This window comes from Anguilla anguilla, chromosome 8, assembly GCF_013347855.1.
Source record: "Anguilla anguilla isolate fAngAng1 chromosome 8, fAngAng1.pri, whole genome shotgun sequence".
Lineage (NCBI taxonomy): Eukaryota > Metazoa > Chordata > Actinopteri > Anguilliformes > Anguillidae > Anguilla > Anguilla anguilla.
Window position 1 is genome coordinate 18,605,250 of NC_049208.1, and position 14,999 is coordinate 18,620,248.

General features: G+C 46.8%; 1 protein-coding gene across 1 annotated transcript; it reads right to left on the reverse strand.

Annotated features, from left to right (window-relative positions):
* Positions 1–1,847: 1,847 nt before the first annotated feature.
* On the reverse strand, positions 1,848–14,111 carry LOC118234397 (importin-4-like). The gene is made up of 31 exons (XM_035430899.1): positions 13,939–14,111; positions 13,739–13,857; positions 13,184–13,270; positions 13,008–13,087; positions 12,851–12,892; positions 12,290–12,419; positions 11,932–12,111; positions 11,673–11,738; positions 11,042–11,143; positions 10,770–10,853; positions 10,489–10,647; positions 10,179–10,232; positions 9,895–10,004; positions 9,288–9,396; positions 8,732–8,861; positions 8,062–8,175; positions 7,391–7,504; positions 7,155–7,278; positions 6,674–6,785; positions 5,940–6,064; positions 5,618–5,695; positions 5,442–5,499; positions 5,212–5,317; positions 4,182–4,375; positions 4,009–4,059; positions 3,728–3,853; positions 3,411–3,637; positions 3,150–3,282; positions 2,949–3,053; positions 2,557–2,626; positions 1,848–2,471 (listed from the first exon to the last, which is right to left on the reverse strand). The coding sequence occupies exons 1-31, from the start codon at positions 13,997–13,999 to the stop codon at positions 2,341–2,343; spliced, it is 3,381 nt and encodes a 1,126-aa protein (XP_035286790.1). The 5' UTR covers positions 14,000–14,111; the 3' UTR covers positions 1,848–2,340.
* Between the last annotated feature and the right edge of the window lie 888 nt (positions 14,112–14,999).

The following is a 14,999-nucleotide window of genomic DNA, read 5'->3' on the forward strand; positions in this document are numbered from 1 at the left end:
ATCATGCTTCTGGAGGTGCGGGTGAAGGCCCAGCGGCCTGATAACCCCGACCTTCGGGAGGTCCTGTACGCCACCGAGACCCACTCCGACCGCTCCTTCGGCCGCTGCTCTCTGGATGTCCTGCCCTGGATAAACATACCAGGTCAGGCCAGATAAAACACTCACCAAGTACACACTACGCAATACGCATCCTCACCCAGCACACACTGTTCACTCACCAAGTACACACTGCGCAATCACCCACCGCACTGTGCCCTTACACAAACACACACCATCATCCCAACACAAACTCGAACCCACAGCAGTTGTTCCCTGGCAGCCATTAATGAGATCATGATTGTCATTCAGTCATTAATATGAGCATGTAATGACCTCAGACCTCGCCTTCCCTCTCTCAAATGTGCTAGTACACTGGGGCCTGTGTCCGTCAGTCAAGAGGTACAGAGCCCTATTTCACAGAGCAGTGTTAATATGCTTGCAGTATAATCTCCTACTCGCTCTCTCTCTCTCGCAGACTCACAGCCAGTGGAGGTGACACTCTCCTTGGACATTGAAATACAACCTGAGATTGAGATGCCAGAAGAACAGCAGGAGGTTGAAGAATGAACCCATGACCATTGTCTAGCTTTGCATTGTTAATCCAGATGGTTATCTTCACCTTTCACGGTACAGTGCCGTGGTTTTAGTGGGTCCCATTTTAATATTGCACATCTGCAATATTGTATAAACAAATTAGGTTACAGTTACCTAGTTGTAATGGCTGAGCCCTACCTGTTAACTAAGCTATATTTTTTATTTTAATTTAATTTATAATATTGCTCACATTCCTGTGTGGAAGCAGATCAGATGAGCACACAAATCAGAAGGGCCGAAGCTTTTAAGTGAGTTACAGAAACACTTGCATTTAAATATTGATGGTTTCTGGAAGAAACGCTAATGGTAAAAGAGAACCATCCAGAATACAATCAGTGGAATCTGTCAGGAATGGGATTGGGTGGGTTGACAACAGTGCAGGTATTTAGAACTCACACACATCTGTTGCTTGGTTATGTAACATTACTGGGACTTAACAGAGAACCAAAGCTGAAAACCCCTTTATTCAAACTAATCTATGTGCTAGGACAGCACACAGAATAAATAAACTCTTTGAAACTATCCTTTTTGTTTTTTCAAGTTTGGTCACATCGGTCCCTGCCTGCAGGCAAACCCAGGCTCCCACGATTTCCATTACACCAAGGGTGCAGAAGAAGGACCCACTCGTTCCAGGATTTTGTGCCAGCTTCTGCTCTTCATTATTTAACCAGCTCAATCATATCTTGACCTACCTGACATGTGTATAAGCACCAGCTTCAGACACCATTTGCAGCATTACCCATTTAATTTTGTTCCAATACCAGGAGCCCATATCCAGAGAGACTTTGACAGTTTACCTTTTCCCCAGAAGCGCCGGATAAACATCAGGAGCAATTCAGATCAAATTCCTTGGCAAGAATGTCCTGTCTTGGGCCTAGAATCAATGGCCCGCTGGTTTGAAATGTACTCATGCACTGGACAACCCTACCATCTGACTGAGACCAGACACTGAAACCTGCAGTGTGTAGATGGCAGTTGTCCCCAATTATATTAGTGTGACAAACACAGGCATTAGGCAACAGATGCTTAACTCAAAGCAATAAAAACTGCAACTTTTTCAAACTTTGTATGTAGCCAAACCACACCAGGAGCAGGTATAAAAAGCAGAATAAAAAGAACAACATACCCACTGCCCACATACAAGTCACCAAGAACCCCCTTACCCATAAAAAACAGGGTTTGAGCCACAGAAAAAGACCAATCCAAGCCTGAAGGAGAGTCTCACAAGTGACTTTATTTCACTGGAGTGAAGCTCACTGGTGCTCAAATCAAGTGCTCCTCTCAAACCTGGAGACTCCATAACTATGAAACCCCAAGTGCAGAGTCGGCAAATAGTACACTCGGGCAATATTAACACAAACACACCCACCTCTATTGCATTTCAGCCAATTCTCCACACCTGTCAACACTGGTTACACAGAACACTACAAATGGTTGTTAATAATAATAATAATAATCATCATCATCATTATTATTAGTAATAGTATAGAAGTTGGAGCAAAAAAAAGAAGATAACTAGTCTTAGGTTCTATAGGAGAGAATGAGTTGCAGTATTATGTTTGAAGTGCTGAAGTGTAAATGTCTGTGGCCTATTGAAGTCACTTGCGGTGGATGTGTCCTTGTCCTTCTGTCCATGAGGGAAAAACAAAACCCCTCCCCCTCAATACCACTGGCTTTCTCTGACAAGGAAAGCTGTGAGAGGAGGGACTATGATTGAGTGACGGCTGCTGTGAGAATGGCCCTCTTTTCCGTTGGCAGTGACATCACAGCTCCTTGAAACTCCTGAGTGTGATGTTGAGCAATATCTCTTAGCAACTGGAGCATGGTGTTCTGGGTATCTGAAAAACAGCAGTCATGACAGACAGTCAGCAATCGTGTGCAGAGTGAACAATGTAACTGAAGTGTACGCAGATTAAGACTCACCTGTATCCAGGCCTTTGGCTCCCAGGGTCTGACTGCATGCAGAAACTATGGCCTTCATGTTGCTCACAACCTAAAAACACAGCAGCATTTTGTGTTGCCCAGAAAACTACAGCTGCCTTCACTCACACCATTAAAATCCCTTTACTTTGCTGTGCAAACCATTTCTATATGTCCATTATGCAAGCAAGAGCCATATCATCTGCATAAGAAAATCCTGGACAGTAATCTTAGGTAGTTACAGATCACAAATAGTGTGGTTATCTGGGCTAGTTTATGGAGGTGTACTCTGATGCTGCAGTAATTTGGGGTAGTTGTTTAGTACAGGGATGTTATTATGCATCTATAGCTGTACTGTGGTACAGCTGGTAGTGTAATAGTCAAGGCGGCTGTACCATTGCCGGTTTGTTAGAGTACAGGAAGGCCAGGCAGCTGAACACGGTCTTATTCTCCTCCATGTCTTCTTGGAGAGGGAGGCGGGAGAGGAGCGCAGGGAAGACCTGGGAGAGACAGAGGGTCACACCCTGCCCCACAGAGCGTGTGTGCGTGTATGTGTGTGTGTGTGTGTGCGTGTGTGCGTGTGAGAAAGACAGTACCTGCTCCAGCGGCACACACTCAGTGTTGCTCATGATCATTCTGCACAGGGCAGCACACACATTGTCAATCACCCTCCTGTCCGACTCTTTGGTCATAAGGGATGAGAACAAGGAGAGCATCATGGGATAGTCTCTGAGACACGGAGTCAAGGGGATGTCAGATTGACAACAACAGCAGGGAAAACACACTCACTTTGAGCAACGCAACACATGCACGCACAGTAATGTCCTGAGCATTTGATTGGTTACTAGGGAGGATACGGTGTGATGATTGGCCCAGCAGCCTGAGCCAGGGATCCCAGTCCAAAAACACTGTTATTGCGCACTTCTGCGTCACTGTCCCTCACCCCGGCCACTAGCACAGGCAGTAACCGATTGGATAACCGCCCGGCAACCGCCCTGCCACCGGCCACACCCCCGAGTGACTGTAGAATTTCTGCCAGTGTGCCGAGAGAGAAGGAGCGGTCAGCCACGGTGCAGGAGGATTTCTACGGATAGCGATAAAGGACAAAATTAGGGGTGGAGTGATATGGATGAGGGCAGTCTGAACCGTGAAGGTGGGAGGGACACAGACTCACAGCCTTGCTCATGATGAGGGGCAGCAGCTCGTTCAGGAAGGGGTAGAAGGTGTCTGCAGGAACGGCCGACGCCAGCAGAGGAATGCCCTCTCCTGCAAACTCCTGCAGCATGGCGTCGTACTCCGCCTGCCAAGAGACACGCACGCGCACACACACACATACACGCACAAGCACATACACACATATACACATGCGCGCACACGTACACACACGCACAGAATGTCACTAAGGCAGCCTGCCTTTAACAAACGCCCAACGCTGTGTTAAAGCGAGAGTCCTACCTGCTGCTCCTCATCGTCGCCTTCATCACCGCCTCCGTCCTGACACACCGTCTGCGGGGGGCAGGACAGCCTCTTTTATTTGGGTCAGAGCAGGAGCGTCGGACGCAGCTCAGCACAACACGTTTCGGGGAAGCCCAGGCCGCCCTTCGCTCTCCTTGACGTTGGCGACTCACCTTCTTCTTGAGCACGTCGCGGATGGCGTGGCTGATTTCCGCCAGCCTGCCGGGCGCCTGCAGCGCCTCCCCCTGGCAGGACTTGATGACGGCGTTCATGGACTCCAGCACGGCCATGACCACGTGCCTCTCGCGCTCCTTACGCACGGACTCCAGGAAGCAGGGCAGCACCACCGACAGCAGCTTCTGCAGGGCTGGAGGAAGAGAGATCCCCCGCTCAATCTCTCGCTCAGCCATAACACACTCACACACCGCTCAGCTCCACACAGCCTCAGACACAGGGGACTCCTGCTGGGGCTCTAAAATAACCTAAACCCCGCTAAAGTATTTGGTTGGACCACACATTTCTAAACTTGGCTTGAAATGGCCACTGGACTTGCTGCAACTGAAACAATATATTGAAATCACTGAAAATTAAACCTGCTTATGCATGTGCAGTGTGGAATAAACCATGGACACCTTAAGAGGATGGCATTTCTGCATCTTAAATGGGGTTCAATATGGACAGAAGGCCAGACTGCACACACACACTCCACAGACAGAGCACTGTGCATTAGAGAGGGACAGACTGCACACACACACTCCACAGACAGATCACCATGCATTAGAGAGGGACAGACTGCACACACACACTCCACAGACAGAGCACTCTGCATTAGAGAGGGACAGACTGCACACACACACTCCACAGACAGAGCACTGTGCATTAGAGAGGGACAGACTGCACACACACACTCCACAGACAGATCACCATGCATTAGAGAGGGACAGACTGCACACACACACTCCACAGACAGAGCACTCTGCATTAGAGAGGGACAGACTGCACACACACACTCCACAGACCGAGCACTCTGCATTAGAGAGAGGGACAGACTGCACACACACACTCCACAGACAGATCACCATGCATTAGAGAGGGACAGACTGCACACACACACTCCACAGACAGATCACCATGCATTAGAGAGGGACAGACTGCACACACACACTCCACAGACAGAGCACTCCGCATTAGAGAAGCAGGTACCCTGGTAGTTGTCCTCTGTAGGATTCTCCTGCCACACTTTGTGCTGAGCTCTGCAGAACTGGCCCATGGCTGCGAAGGACGCTCTGCGGACATCCTCATGGGGGAACTGCGGGACAGAGCGAGCCAATCAGAGCAAGACACCCCAAACCACAGCATCTCGCCCTGAACCACAGCACTGCAGGCCTGCCACAGCAACACAACCCAAACCACAGCCTCAGCACCACACTTACATCACGCAGCTCAAACACCTGCTGGAAGCTGGACTCCAGGAAAGGCAGGAAGGCAACGCTGAAAGAGAGAAAGAAAGAGCACAAGAGTCAGGGAGCAGCAATTCTATGCTGTACACTAGTACCTCTGTAGTCTGTATGTTAAAGGGGTCAGTGGGTAGTTAAATGGGGCTCAGTACCCAGTGTTGAAGGCCAGCTCTCCCAAAGCATCGCAGGCATCCTCCTTCTCGTCGATGTAGGCGTTCTCTACACTGAACCTACAGGGGGAGACAGAGGCAAAGTACAGAGGGTCAGTGATGAGCTTCACTCAATCAGGACCCCATGCTGCAGACAAAAAGAGCTACACCGTCACTTGGACTGCATTTATATAGCGCTTTTATCCAAAGCGCTTTACAATTGATGCCTCTCATTCGCCAGAGCAGTTACCCAGTTTACCCACTTTACCCAGCAGACAGGAAGCGGTACAGTCACATGACCAGGCAGACAGGAAGACGAACGCACCCAGCAATGTCTCTGGCGTCGCTCTCCTTCTCCCCATCTTCATCTAAAGCCGTATCCACTGCTTCATCATCTTCTTCATCATCATCATCAAGCAGGACAAATTGCTTGTCTTCCTCAAGGTGGGTCTGAATAATACCACACAGACAAATTTTAAACATTTTGTGTCACACAAAACTCTCAACACTCACATGGCTGAAACTACACTGCCCACAATATCTACTGAGAACTGGTTAACCCTAACCTAACACTCTCCGGACTGGCTCACCATATCCTAACTGTGACTCTCCCTGGACTGGCTCACCGTACCCTAACTGTGAATCTCTCTGGACTGGCTCACTGTACCCTAACAGTGACTCTCCCTGGACTGGCAAACCTAACCCTAACAGTGACTCTCTCTGGACTGGCTCACTGTACCCTAACAGTGACTCTCCCTGGACTGGCAAACCTTACCCTAACAGTGACTCTCTCTGGACTGGCTCACTGTACCCTAACAGTGACTCTCACTGGACTGGCAAACCTTACCCTAACAGTGACTCTCTCTGAACTGGAAAACTCTAACTGTGACTGTCTATGAACGGGTTGACCCCAGCCTAACTATGACTTGCTCTGGACTGGCTGGTCAAACCAACCCTAACCGTGACTCTCTCTGGACTACCTAACCCAACCCTAACTGTGACTCTCTGGACTGATTCACCCTAAGGTGACCAGGCCTGCCTTGGTTTAAACAGACTGACCGTGACTCCCTCTGTGGACTTGAGAGACAGCAGCATGATGGTGGTGATGGCAGATAGGTGGGGAGTCAGACACTCTGGACTGACTGTGGACACAGCAGAAAACAGGCTGTACCTGAGGAGCAGAGAGCAAAACCTCAGACACACACGCATGCGCAAACGCACACACACACATGCTCATACACACACGCGCACGCGCACACGCTCACACACACTCACACACTCTGGACTGACTGTGGACACAGCAGAAAACAGGCTGTACCTGAGGGAGCAGAGAGCAAAACCTCAGACAGACACACACACTCACTCTCACACACACACACACACACACACACACACACACACACATACACACACACACGCACACGCACACGCACACGCACACACGTTCATACACACACACACGCTCACGCTCGCACACTCGCACACTTGCACACTCGCACACTCGCACTCAGAAAGACACGCAAACAGACAGGGCCCTCACGTGCAGCGGCGGAGGTCAGGGTCATCCACGGCATCAGTGAGGTTCAGACCAAGCTGGACACATTCTGCTGCAAGAGGCCCGAACGCGTCTTTCCCCACAGTACGAGCCAGCACTGACAGTGTGTCTACAGAGAGGGGGAGAGGGAGAGAGACATCAGAAAGAGGGATCACTCATTCAGAAGGAAAGGTTGTGCCCAGCCAGGTTACAAATAGAGAGCGTGGTGCTGGAGTTTGTACCTAAAGCCTGTGTCTGGAGTGATCGCACTTCATCGCGAATGTCCGTCAGGAAGCCCTTCAGGCTGTCAATCACAGGGGGAAAGTACGGTACCAGCATCTCTTTCGCTGCATTGGCTGAGAAATACACAAGGGGCGGAGTTAAGTCCAGAACACAGGAGGACTGAAACACACACTGGCACAAATGCACTCACAAATATAGTCTGACAAAATGACTTCCTTAAGATGACTTCCAAATAATATACCACTCTCTATTTCCCCATTACATCTACTATGCCATCCATCTTTATGTTGTAAGATTACCTACTGACTGCTACTATCAGTTGTGACTGTAGAAAAGGGCCATATGTTGGAGATCTCATTGTCTGTTCCCTGTGCTGACCATCCCCCATCACCCATCAGCTACATCACCCATGTTACCTACAATGCTTGTCATAAATCACCAAGACCAGGACCATATAATCAGACTGAATGTCTGGACTCAGTGTATTCTTACCGATACCCCACTACGACAGTCAGCAAGAGATCCTGCACAAGTGCACGTTTTTCTAAACAAGCAGAGAAAGCAACCCTACAGTCTTTTCTAGTGACCCTGATGACCCTGAACACCGTATGTTAAATGCTAAATGCACATTTATGTAAATGTAGTGAATTAAAAAGGTTAGCAGTGTTACCTATAGCTCCTATAGCGCTGACCGCTAACTCTTTGATCTTCAGGTTGTCTGAGGTGGTGAGAGCAGCCAGCATGCTCTCCATTAATGTGGGGAGGTATGGCTGGATCTCTTCATCTGTGTGAGAGAGAGAGAGAGAGAGAGAGAGAGAGAGCAATAACAGTGTCTATCAGGGTTGTATATGGGTTGTGTCAATAATTTACAGTATCACCTGCAAGCAAAACATCCTTCCATAGATACAGTTAGCCAGCTCACATAAAAACTATAAAAATTAATTGGATACAAAGAGAGAGAAACAGACAGACAGAGAGAGAGAGACAGAACGCTTGTCATGTTGTTACCATGTTGACATCACCTAATAGAGGTGAACTGGTTATATCTGATATTAACTAGCCTATTGCGTGAATATGATACAATATGCTTATATTCATCTAATAACAAGCTCTGTAAAAGCACTTTTAGTTATTTTTAACTTTTAAATTACTTGTATCAAAATATGGGTATTGACGGTGTGGAGATAACTACACTGGTGTAGTTCTGAGCATTGTCTGCCACCAGTTCAACCTAACACCGCAAAAATACCTAAGAGCAATATATATATATATATATATATATATATATATATATATATATACACACACTTTTTTTTTACTTTTTAAAAGTGAAATCTAACCCAGGTTCTCCAGGAAGTTCTCCAGAGCGTAGAAGGCCTTTGTGACGTGTCCAGTCTTGGTGTGGTTCAGCCCAGAGAGGTATCCAAGCAACAAGGGCATCAGCTCACTGCTGAACTTACTGACCTCTGGCTGCAGGGCACAGATATCAGAAAGGTTCAGAGGCACAAAGAGCCTCACCCAACACAAGCACATACTGACATAAAAAAATAGGTCTAAAGAAATAAATTAAAGAATAATGATAATTCACATACAAAGACTGTTCAGAACAGAAATATATACAAACAACTGTAGCCACGATGAGCCAAGAGGCAGACCACAGGCTTAAATATTTTTATTTAAAATCTTCACTGAAATAAATTTATTTTGTTGCTTACAAGCATTAGTCTTCCCTAGAGGAAACAAGGTAGGTACATACCGTCCCAACAACCAAGCAATCTCTATTAACTGATTTAGGGTATACGTGAATGATTTAAAACTTTATTTCTTGTCTTTTTTACTTTTTAATGAATAAAAATGTGCACTTTAATTTTTAAAGATGCTCCTACAAAGACCTACCTGCAGGTGCTCGGAGAACTGCCCCAGGGCAAAGAGACCGGCGCTGCGCACCACCTGATTGCTGTCGGACAGACTCCTGCACACCGTCTGCAGCACGGAGGACAGCATCCTGAACAGACACAGCGGGGATACTGTAGCGCACACGCAGAGAAACGCTGCTCCATGGAGAACAGGCCAGCAGAGGCGTCACACACTGGCTTTCTGTAACACACACACACACACACACACACACACACACACACACACACACATACACATACACAGACCCCATGGAGAACAGGCCAGCAGAGGCGTCACACACTGGCTTTCTGTAACACACACACACACACACACACATACACATACACAGACCCCATGGAGAACAGGCCAGCAGAGGCGTCACACACTGGCTTTCTGTAACACACACACACACACACACACACACACACATACACACAGACTCCATGGAGAACAGGCCAGCAGAGGCGTCACACACTGGCTTTCTGTAACACACACACACACACACACACACACACACACACACACACATACACACACATACACACACATACACAGACTCCAGGGTGAACAGGCTAGCAGCGGCGTTACACAGCGCTTGATTACTCACTTTGTGCGGATGTGGTCTGCACAGCCCTCTGCTAGCACAGCTAAACACATCAGCCCCCCCTTCCTCTCATACGGGTTCTCACTGGCCAGGCACGCCTGCGTCAGGGGCATCTGAGAGACGGAGACTAGGTTCATACAGTTTACTACCTATAATGCTTCACGATTCATTATACCCTAACATGCTAAAGTAGTAGTTTACACTATGTATGATGCCAGTAAGGTTCTCAGTTTATACATTTTCAGCACAGTGCGTTTGGAGATATCAGGACTGAAAAGTTCACTGACCAGCTGCTGGAAGAGCTTCTCGGGAGGCATATGCAGAGCCATGGTGTCGATCACCTGCAGGTACAGACAGAACCAGCACATTCTAACACAGACAGGGCACACTGACCAACTGATCTAGAGCAAAACCTGCACACTGGGAAAGTGTGAATAGCAGTGAAATCTTAGGTACAGTGAAATAGTGAAATGTTATGTAAAGTAAGTACACAGCAAGATGGCGAAGGGCAGAGCGACTGGCGAGCAGAGAGACAGAAAGAGAGAGAGAGATAGAAAGAGAGAGAGAACCACCGGTGAAATCAGAAACATTTTTTACCTGAGCAGCAAAATGTTTGGGGCTCTCACTGTCGCTATCATCATCATCATCATCTGGCTCCTGGTCCTCTGGGTCTTCCTGCCCAGGAGGGGGCGCTGCACTGAGTACAGGAAACACTGTCTGCAGGATAGGGCTTAAAAGCTTCTGCTTTAAAACCACCTGTGAGATATAAACATTCAGGTCAACAACAAAATACAGCAGGTCCACTGAAAGACAGATAGTGACAGTGATAGAAAGAGGAGGAAATGAAAGTAAGTGGGAGGTAGAGGAAGTGTAATTACCTTGCTCTTTAGTCTGATGAGGACAGCAATGCAGGAGAGTGCCTTAACTCTCAGGGAGTCGCTAAGAGACGTGTCTGCACTGATCTAACATGATAAACACAAACAAATAAGCACTTCATAAACTAATTAACTCACCACTATGAACATATGAAAAACAAGCAGCATATAGTTCATTTGAGCCGACAGCTGCTATATAAACAAAATGAAGCGGTAAGCGTTGCAATAGAACATGGACCCGCTCAAAATATTACACACATAGCCTTCTGACCCACCTCCAGACAGAAGTGGACGATTTCAGAGATGTGGGGGACAATGATGGACACTTCACTCTCCATCAGCTCATCAAACACCTCCATTGCCTCGCTGGCCTGGTCCTGCATGTCATCACATGAACACAATTGACCTTATTTTGAAAACTACTCTTAAATTCTTCTTACTTTTGTTCTTTAAAAAAGTTCCCACTTAAAACCAACATGGGATTCATGAAATATGCACAGACCTTCAACTTTGTGTGTATCCCAGGTGTATCAGAGGATGAATGACAACTGTTCGTAAACTGAATGTGTGTGCCTGTTCATGTTGATTTTTCTTGAGGAAACACCCTAGCAATCCCCCTGCCAGCTGCAGGGTCATGTGCAAACAGCAGCCATTCTCACCTTCTCTGAAAACTAAAAAAAGCTAAACTGCAACTGACATCAAAAGCTAGTGAAAAATGTGACTTTATTAAGATGGCTTAGTTAATAGTTAAAAATAGCACAGCATATTTCATTTTAATACATCACTATATTAATATCATAATTCAACATTTAGTGGCGCATTTAGTTGTGCGTTTAGTGGTGCATTCCAAAGGCACGGTGCAAAACCGATGAGCCCAACCCTGACACCACATGAGACTGTACTCACCTGGTCTGCCTTAATGAGCTGCTTGATGGCAACAACTAGCTTCGGGATGAGGGAGCGCATCAAATTCTAGAAACAGACACAAAATCAATATACCTGTACATTGCACATACACTCAGAGACAGGGCCTCATCTAACTACTGCCTCAAAAAAGGAATGGTTCCAATGGCTTGAACTGACTGCACTAGATTCAACACAAGCCTACACCTGGCACCTACCAAACACCAAAGATATGTTATGGAGACAGCCTGGTGTTGCTCACCATCTCTTCAGAGCCAGTGTAGGCCGTGATGGAGGTGAGGGTGCGGACACTGTAGTACAGGGCAGAGGGGTTGCCCAGGTCCTGCAGAACCGTGCCGAAGAGCTCCAGCAGCTGTCGGTAATAAGGCTTGAAGGCCTCTGGGTTGGCTTCCACCACCTTACTGAGGAGGAGTAAGCCCACCTAAAAGAAAGAATGACAAAGAACCTTCTCTATTCATCTCAGTGTGAGTCTCAAACACAACTACCCCATAACAGTTACCGTAGCAGCCACATCAAATTTTCCATGTCCCTACATTTCCTTTCACCACAGTCAACACAAACTGTTGCTTTACAGCTACCCAGCCAGACTGCAGGCGTACCTGACGGTCCTGAGGATTGTCGCTCTTGGTGGATTGGTTGAGTAGAGTCAGCAGGGCAGGCCAGCGGTCTGGCGTTTCGTGCTTGACCAGCACTGCGCTGAGCTGGGAAAGTGAGTAACGCACCGTGTGCCTGGGGACAGATCAGCAGGCAGAACGCCACGGTCAACAGCCCAGAGGAAGAACGGTCACGCCCATTTCTGCATTCAAGTTCAGCCACAAACCTGACGTTTCAGCTCAACAGGGATGTAAGCAGGAACAAAAGGATTGCACATTGCAGTGGGATGTGTTTTCACAAGGATGCGAGATGATTAAAGGCTTGGTAAATAAGAGACAGTTTTTCCTACTAGCTACCATAATGGTTACCATTATGTTAACTCAAAACACTTCACTTTAAAGTATCCATGCGCCCACCACAAAGAAGGTTCAAACACAAGACGAAGTTCTTGAGTAACAATTGTCCCTTAAAGTCTAACACTGCAGCATATGCAAACCTTTATCATTGGATATACAGAAAATATAAGGGAAACCATCTTCACTACAGCCACAGCTAAAGATACTCACTCTGTTTCCTGCAGGAAGGCTTGTAGGACCACAGCTTTCAAACTAAGAAATGAGAAAGAAGTTACAGGCTACAGAATGCCACACTTACAGACAGCATGTATTAGTATAAATGAGCAAATAATTTAAGTCTGTATGATAAACACAATGCAGGCCTCACCTCTCTCTGTGTTCCAGGCTGATCTTCTTCCAGCACTTCACCACCCTCATCCTCAGCATCACAGCAGCTGACTGGCGGATCTGAAGCAGAGGGAGGGAGAGAGATGTAACTGCAATAGACCAGGTGGGTAGCCTTACATCACACTGTGTATTATACAGGGGAGACACGGTCTTCACCTGTGGGTTTTGGGAGCCTGTCATGACCGCGCACAGAGCAGGAATCACCGCCGGGTCTTTGAAAGCTAGCTTCAGCTGAGCCGTGGCCTGTAACGGAATGCAAGTACACGTTAAATGACGCTGAGGTTCCTCTGTCCCACATGAATCCAGCAAGACAATGAAGCCTGTTAACGGCTGACTTTTACATGTAGAAAAGGCCCTCAAATTACACAAAGATTACACAGTGTAACTTTATGGATATAGACTGCTCAGGTGGAAATAACAGTCTCTCACGGTTACTTGGAGCTAGTTAAACTTCCTAAACTAGGCTCGGTACTAACTTCACACCATAGCTAACTTCAGAGTCGAATGAACACATCGAAGTCGAAGCAATCTGAACCAGTTGTCCAGTGTTAACTCCAGTGAACAATTCCTCAAACCCCGACCACAGCATGTTGAGTTCATTAAACCACGAAGAACAACATGTCTATAACCGGCTAGTCTCGCATAGCCAGACCGATCTCCACACTTCGTTTCAGCGATGGCACAGCGCTGGAGAAATAACCGACTGATTACCTGCTGAATGACGGCGTTGTCAGGCTGCGTTAGCTGGGTGAGAATGCGCTCCAGTTCATCTGTCATTATGACTCGCTTATTCTTTGATTTTAAATACAAGCTTATGAGAAACTTTCCACCTGTATAAAAAGCAAAACAAAGCAAATGGAAGGCACCGTACAGTCGAATGTGCTTCTGTTATTCCCTGCCTAGCAAATTACCAGTACAAGCAAGGAAAGCCCTGACTTCAACTTGTCTGTCAGCCGGGGGGACACGCTTCATCCGCGGCTGGAATCGGGAGTCTCTCTGCGGCCCCAGATCCTCTCACATGTTGCCACGCCGGGCAGAAACCATAGAAGCAGCAAGCTGCCGTCAGTTCCTGACACCAAAATTAAAGCTACAGTAGTAACAATAAACTACTGCTGCCTTATTGCAATGTACAGCGCCGTCGTCAGGAGCGGAGGACCAATAAAGTGTACACAAATTGAGCTACATTATTTGTTTGTCAAATAAAACTCTGCCAAAGAGCCAAGTTTGTCAATGGATATAGTTTTTATTTATATAATCATTTCCGTAGCCATAACAATTCTATCTGATGTTCCCTTTATCTTTCACTTTAGGACGAATATATTTGTAAATAATATTTGCATAATAAGAAGTTGTATCTCTTTTAATGTTGTTACATATTTTAAGACAGAAACCTTCCCTCTGAACTTCACTTGTAAATTGATTGCAAGAGCATTTATAGGGTCTCAATTGTATTGTCATCAATATTTTACTGTTGCGCAACACATAGGATTCCACAAACATTACAATCATAGCTTTGTGAATTAACAACCACACACAGTAAACAAACATTATAAACTGCAAATCTAACTCTCCATACACCTCCTGTTCACTGAAGCTTAAGGGATGCTGGGGCCCGTATCACGGAGCAGGATTACTAAATTAGCTGGATAACTGTCAAGTAAAACCTGGAACCCTTCCAAATCTGTTACATAGACTGAAGTGAAAGAGAGTTGTTCCAGATTAAACTCAGTCCAGTTATCACACTAACTCGGTAATCTTGCTTTGTGATACAGCCCCCTGGTGCACTCTAGGTGGATTTTATTTATCCATGTCCTTCAGGCAAACAACTCCACAATTAAGCAAGAGCGATATCACAGAGAAATAACCACAGGCACCAAGTATCCCCTGATATAGAAATTATCCCCCACCTTAGAGTGACAGCCAGCTTCACGCTGTGCAGTATTGTTTGTAACCGAAAGGTCACAGGTTCGAT